Source organism: Sphaeroforma arctica, assembly GCF_001186125.1.
Source record: "Sphaeroforma arctica JP610 unplaced genomic scaffold supercont1.2010, whole genome shotgun sequence".
In the NCBI taxonomy this organism is placed as follows: Eukaryota; class Ichthyosporea; order Ichthyophonida; genus Sphaeroforma; species Sphaeroforma arctica.
The window spans coordinates 2414-9397 of NW_014038548.1; the positions used below are offsets into that span (position 1 = coordinate 2414).

The 6984-nt window shown below is 45.0% G+C and overlaps 1 protein-coding gene across 1 annotated transcript; it reads right to left on the reverse strand.

Moving 5' to 3' along the window:
* Window positions 1-383: 383 nt before the first annotated feature.
* SARC_12007 (hypothetical protein) lies at window positions 384-6172 on the reverse strand. Its single transcript, XM_014293895.1, has 7 exons — window positions 5775-6172; window positions 4816-5267; window positions 2959-3948; window positions 2417-2816; window positions 1554-1783; window positions 1088-1291; window positions 384-791 (listed from the first exon to the last, which is right to left on the reverse strand). The coding sequence occupies exons 1-7, from the start codon at window positions 5950-5952 to the stop codon at window positions 645-647; spliced, it is 2601 nt and encodes an 866-aa protein (XP_014149370.1). The 5' UTR covers window positions 5953-6172; the 3' UTR covers window positions 384-644.
* Window positions 6173-6984: the final 812 nt, after the last annotated feature.

The following is a 6984-nucleotide window of genomic DNA, read 5'->3' on the forward strand; positions in this document are numbered from 1 at the left end:
TGTGTTTAACTTTATCATTGAAATTGAGAAGTAGATAACACGAGGTTGCACAAACACATCGAAGAAGCATATTCTTATTCCGAAATAACAAATTCCCAGACATATAGCTGTTTCGAATTTATTGTCTTTCCTGGTATAATGCTTTTCCATGCAGCATAAAAGGAAGAAGGAATGCTCCCATCTCCACTCCCGGTGTAATAAAACTTACGAGGCTATTTCGTACATTGTGCATTCATGTGCAAATTTCAGTCTCGGCTCGCTTCAATTTGGACCAATCCATATTTTACGTGAGCAGGGTGCGAGACAAGCAAATGCTAAATTTAGAGATCCCGATGTTTGGTGCGTGACCTGCAAACCTCCTAGTATCCACGAGGATGCCTCCACCAGACGAGGGGGGGGGGGGGGGGTTTGTTGGGAGGTTCTCAACAGAGTTGTTACGGTGCATACCATACATACTGGTGTACTTGTAGTAACGGGTCGCACGATAAGCTTGTGCATTGACCAGCATACATTAACTCGATAACGCAGTATACAATGACAGCCATTTGTGCATATTGGTGCCGCCTCACACGTTGCGGTACTAATCGACCCACAAGCGAACTATCATACGCCTCTCATTGTCACACGAAACTACCTATTCACGATTATAAATGTCGTTTTGAGGCACGCGTTGACGGCGTGGCAGATGTCGATCTACGCGCGCTTGTCCTTGATCCAAGTCGTCGTGGGTTGAGCTTATCGTCCGCATTACTAGAAGTAGCTGCTGATCGCTTCGCTGTCACAGGTTTTGCCTGATGAAAGCGAGTGGTGAATCGTTTCCGGAAATATGAGGAAAGGGTACGTGTTATTGAATTTTCGCACTGCAGCCTGCATTCATTTTCCGCCTCGTCATACATTGATGAGTAGTCGATATAACGAATCAACTGTATATGGTGTAATCTGTATATAGTGTATGTCATGCGCATTTACGATGGCAACTTTTATATAGAATTCCGATAATAAAGTACTTATTTCATGAACATTGCGGGATAAAAAGCCGCCTCACCGCTTACAGTTCACATTCGTAGAATGGTGGTGAAGATCATACCTTTGGTTTATCTGATTTGTCCACCTTCTCAGACGGGACCTTATTTATATATTCCTTGTGCGTTATACAAAACACAGGAAACTCTTCACTCCTCCTTTGCCTGACACCCCCGGCGGCTTGGATACACGGATAGTGGAATGACTTTTTGCATGATTTGAGCTGACATCCGATGGTTGCGCCAAACAACTTACAATGATTGCATTTCTGTTGAAAGTCGAATGGTAATTGAATGAGTGTGTCCTCAATGAGGGCTCACGAATGAATTGGAGCCTATCGATTCTTAACACAACAGAACAGCATGCAGATTGCTCGCCGCCCTCTCAAGGGAATGAGCCACACCACTTGCTCAGATAAAATAGAGTCATAGACAAGACCGTGATATCGCTACCAATCGATCGGTTGCGAAGCATAATCAAAGAATAATACTACGAACCGTTTCGTATGCACATAATCATTGTATTCTTACCGTCTTGGAACCCCGCTTTACGATACTAGGAAGCCCGCACGGGACATTCTCCTCATTCACATAAAACTCGGGAGTGAATTCTGCGCAGTTCTCGTGCACCCATATGTCGTCCATGCTTTTCCTTGCATTTTGGTATGGCCCATCCAGTTCACCCAAGTCATCAACATTATCACCGCGTGCGCACAATGAGCAAACCGTTTTGCTTCTTTTCTCATCTTTTGTCGATGAGCCTTGAAACAAGGCGTAGAGAATTGACGATGTAAGATGCTTTACAGTATGATAGAGATAAAAATAAAATTGCACATCTAGTTGTTACTCAATCCGATGTGACGAGAAAACCTATTCGGCATCCTTTGATGCACAACAAAAAGCTGTTTGATGAGTGAACGTGATGAAATAAGATATAGATAGTATGCGTTGAAAATACAAACATGAACGAAGAGAAGGCAGTAACATAATGAGTGGAGAACAGTCGAATAATGCGAGAGAGTGGATGTGCCTCAGAACACAACGTCACGTTCAACTCTAGAGGCTCCAATGAGGAGAACAAATATGTTGATAAAACGCGCATACGAATAAACGATGGGTACCAGAGACATCATTATAGAACTTAACATAGCTTCAACCCATGCTCAACACACTGCTTGTATTCACACAGCGATGCATCCAACTCAAACCGACACTGATCAATTATACAATATCTGTTTACTTAACTTCAGACCGTTTGCGTGAAGGTCTTCTCAAAACAGACAATTAGTCGGTTCACAATTGGACGATTATCGATCCAATAAAACAGATAAACTCAAACACATTTTGACATGGTGATAGATTAAGCATTCACAGAGCGCATACGCTTTACATACCTATTGCCAGAATGGGCTCTTCCTCACTATCCTCTTCCTCACCATCGGCAGTGGGGTCACTGTTGTCGATTTTCTCATCGGGGTTCTTGTCACTTTTCACATCAGCTTTCACGTCAGCTTTCGCAATAATTGCTAGGGGCGATGGAGCAGGAGGTACTGATGATATTTTAGGCTCCATGGATGGAGATGGACCCGGTTTTGTGACATGAACGACATTCTGAACAGTTTCAGATGGTGTAACTGGTTTAGCGCTCTCAGCTACCGATTTGTCGGCCGAAACTGCTAATTTGGCTTTCGAGGCAGGTTTGACAGCAGTATCGACCGTTTTTTTATTACTGCTCTTCTTGTGGGCAGAGGCCGCATTCGGATCACGTTTTGTGTAAGGCTTGCGAGCCTTTTTCTGCCCAAATGTAAGAGACGATAAGAATAAGAGAATGTAGTTTCCATATAAAAACTCGGAACTGAGGTTTGCGGGTTCTAAGACCGAGCAAAAGTACAGCATGTACACAACATATAATGTTCACTATAAGCTAATATGATACCTTGACATCGAGCGGTACAGGTGCTGCCTGACCATTGAAGCCCGGCCTTCCTTTGGGAATAGGCTTGGGCTGTATAGTAGAATACTTAGGACCTAAGGTATTCGCCTTTGTATCCACCGACACTTCAGGCACCACCGGAGTACCATCAGCCGCAATTGTCACCTTGCTGGTATCGCCTACCGAGCCAGTCTTGGTTTTCTTGGTCGATGTACGAGCGAGGGCATCGCTGGCACCACTGACCTTGGTTTTCTTAGTCGATGTGCGTGCGAGTAAGTCACCATCTGCCTTCTTTTTCCGGCTCCCCTTTGTCTTACTTGGCCCATCCGTGAGTATGTTAGCTCCTTCCTTTTTCTTCGGCGCAGGGGACTTTTTAGGTGCTTTGTCATCGCTGACAGGGACCAAGGCTGTAGCCATAGGTGGCGGTCCTGGTCCGGGAACAGTGCTGACTGGTGAGACACCTGGACCTCCACTGGGAGGAGGTCCTTGCCCTTGAGGTCCTTGCCCTTGTTGTGGGCCTGAGGGGCCGAAAGGGCCAGGTCCAAACCCATAGGATCCTGGGGGTGGACCATATCCGTAGGGCATGTACGGTCGCATGGGACCAGATTGGCGGGGGCCTAATGTGTTGCCCATAGACATGCGCCCAGGAGGCCCGCCACCACCGGTTGGTCGGTGCCCCAGAGAATTGGGTGGGCCACGAGGACCGTAAACCCCAGGCCCATAGTAGGCGGGTGGAGGAGGAGCTCCCGGTCCAGGCTGGCCGGTTGGTACGGGCTGAGGTGCGCTGCCGAAAGCGGGCACTACACCGTTAGCTTTCGTTGGGGGCGACCCATTGGGTCCGGTTGGACGAGGACCCTGAGCACTGCTGCTTGTTCTGGGGGGAGGTCCCATAGTACTTCCTCGGGGGGCTAAAACATTAGATGGACGCGGGCCATGTTGCATCGGGCCCGTAGGACGGGGTCCGAGTGTATTTGGGTGCGGAGAGCCGTTTGGCTGTGTAGCAAATCGTCAATTTTGTAAATGTCATGCTCATGTAGAGGTAGTTTCATCTCAAATTGAAATGATTCATTCTCAACAAACTCGCACAAACCGACCCCCAAGTATTAAACACTATATACTGCATGCGATGTACCGATTGAATAAACGTTCTTTTCAATAGCCTGCAAGTTCTTCTCACTAACTGGATGAATATAAAAAATAATTCGATCTCAAAAATAAATTCATTTTCGCATTTCTGCAACTATGAAATAACGTTACAACCTAAAGTATAACATGCGCTACAATATTCAGAGAGATATCTTTAAAATGCGTATTTTGCGACAGTTCAAAACTTTACACACAACTGACCAGGGCGAAGAACAACTAAACACGATGTGGCGTTAAAGTTACCATGCAGATACTATAAGTACGACGCAATGACTCATTTAGGTTCATACATGCTTCCAATATCACAAAACCATGAGCAAGTGGGCGTAAAGAATAAAGTCGACCACGATAAAGTTAAAGTCAGCTATTTTAGTTTTCGACGTTTTCACCGTTTTCACAGAGCACTCAATAAATACCTCAATACATTTCCATGAGCTATGGACACAAATAAATCTATCAACAAGCAAAGCTTCGATAATAGTAAGTCTGATACATAATTTTATCTATAACAAATATCACCAGCAGTAACTGTATATTCCACTATTTAGATATAGCTTTCTATCAATAGCAATGGCTCACAGAAATTTTTCTCAAGTAGGGTGACGACGGGGACTGGGCTTGCATGAAAGGACAGACCTGTAAGGAAGACACAATAGTATTGCTGATACCAAAGAAGACGTCGAGAGTTTCCTGACAGATGTGGCTGGAACATACCTGATCAATCCTCGCCAATGATTCTCTTGGCGGTCTAGGATGGCCTTGAGGACCATAGGGATAGTAGCCCTGAAAATACTGCGGCGGTCTCACACCAGGTGGAGGTCCATATCCGTGCGGAGGTCCGGGTGGTCCGGAACTGCTACCTCTTGGTGGTCCCATAGGAGGACCCTGAGGTGCGCTTGGGTCTTGTTTAAGACCATTTGCTGCAGGTGGATTGCCATTTCCCCCGGGTGGCACTCCGGGTGGATAACTCACAGTGGGAGTGCTACCTGGGAGTGCTGGGGGTCTCATACCACCAGCGCCCGTTTCGGGCGATGGCGCTGTTGTTATATTTTTTCGGACGGACATATTGGGGTCAAGTGCTTGGGCTGGTGGTGCTATTGGCATAGCTGTAGGTGCTGCTGTCAAAGCTGGAGGAGCTCCTGACGTAGGTCTTTTATTCAGTTCCGCTGAAGTAGAAAATAGTGTACATTTGCGTTATTGTCGGGCGCGAGCAATTTCACACACCAAAAAACTTTTAGCGAACCTTCCAATGTCCAGCTTACAAAAGCTATATTTAGGTACAGCTTGATGTAACTGCAATTTATACGCGTAATTGACCTGGAGTTTGATGAATGATCTTGTTAGTTTCGGTGATACAAGCTCACGCTGGTAGTCAGATACTCAGCAGGGAAAGTTTAGAGCGTGACGGCTTCAGAGTGTTTAAAATCTAACCAGACCCGTAACTGTTCAAAAAAAATCACTTCTACAAGTTCGAATGTCTGCTCCTTCACAATAGGTTGGAGTCTATACTTTTATACACTTTGTTGAATCGACTTGCGTCGGTTGCGTAGCATGGCGGCGTGCTACCTTCAAATAACATCATCGCGAAGTAGCACTTGACAAAACCAAAGCAGAAACACACTAGTTAGAGAAAGGAACGGGAATCAAACAAACCACCCTGAAAAGGAACATACCAACTTTTTTCAAGATGAGACGAGCATGACCCTTTTTCATGTTGGGGATTTCCATCAAGTCGCTGAGTTCAAGTTCAGCGATAGAATCGAGACGGTCATAGCCTTCCTCATCGAATGCCCTGGCATATTCAGGTAGGTTTATAGTCCGCAACCAGACTTCTACGTTGAAAGCGCTCATACTAACACTTCAGTGTCATCCGCCGGTAAAATATGCCGGCTCCAGTTATATGCCGGCTCCAGTTATATGCCGGGTTGTGATCTGATCACGTACAAATTAACACAGAATATCTGTATGGAGTGTAGACCAAAGAGATGTTGGCTGATATTCGAGAGTGATAGTTGTAGACTTTACTGTGTCATTTCTGCTTGGATATGTTGTGGGTGGTAGTTATGAAGTGAGTGTGACTGTCGCCTTTAGCCGGTATTGTATCAGAACTCTCGATGGATCGTTGGTATTAGAAAAAGTGTGTGATATTTCTTTATTCTACAAATTATTTGATAACGCCGGTAAAACGTTAACCGACACATTTTCCCGCCGGGCGTAGAAATAGTGAATAACATATATAAAAGCCGTTTTATTGAAAATAATACAAAGCGATGGAGTACTTTTGTATTCGTCGAAGTCAAAGGAGTAATAATATTACCTCCTCGAATGGCTCGAACCGCTCGAACCGCTCGAACAGCTCGATAGTTGCCAGCAGTTGCGCTGCTTTCTAGCCTTCTCTGAGACTCTGCCTTAATCTGGAGTCAACTGATCTCCATTTTTTATTTTAGCTACAAGTATTAGCAGCAGTATTTAATTAATAATAAAAGGAGACTCCTCTCTATCGTATATCGAGAGGGACAGAGAGAGAGGCTCGACTCTCGAGAGGACTCGCACCACCAACGAGGACTCGAGGAGCCGAGGACTCGAGGTCGAGAGGAGGGGTACCCGACTACCCGTACATATAATTAATAATAGTCGAGTTCAAGTGTGAGATCAAGGTCAACTTGTGGCCTCGCTCACTCTGGTCTCATATCCACATTTAGTGCCAATCAACTATCACAAGAGACCTACAACAACTATAAAATCTATACCGAAATGTTCCATACAAATACCAAAAGTTAAAAAATGCGTTCGGATCATATTTTCTTGTCCTAATCATGTTCATACATTGTATCATACATACTTGCGATTTTTGAAATATATATTATTATCCCTAATCATACA

What these genes read in the sequence shown, in the direction of transcription:
- SARC_12007 (XM_014293895.1), bottom strand. Translation starts at nt 5,952, where the DNA reads ATGAGCGCTTTCAACGTAGAAGTCTGGTTGCGGACTATAAACCTACCT. An exon ending in CATTGGCGAGGATTGATCAG is followed by an intron (nt 3,949 to 4,815) that starts GTATGTTCCAGC and finishes TTTGCTACACAG; the next exon opens with CCAAACGGCTCTCCGCACCC. An exon ending in ACAAATCAGATAAACCAAAG is followed by an intron (nt 792 to 1,087) that starts GTATGATCTTCA and finishes CGCTTTCATCAG; the next exon opens with GCAAAACCTGTGACAGCGAA.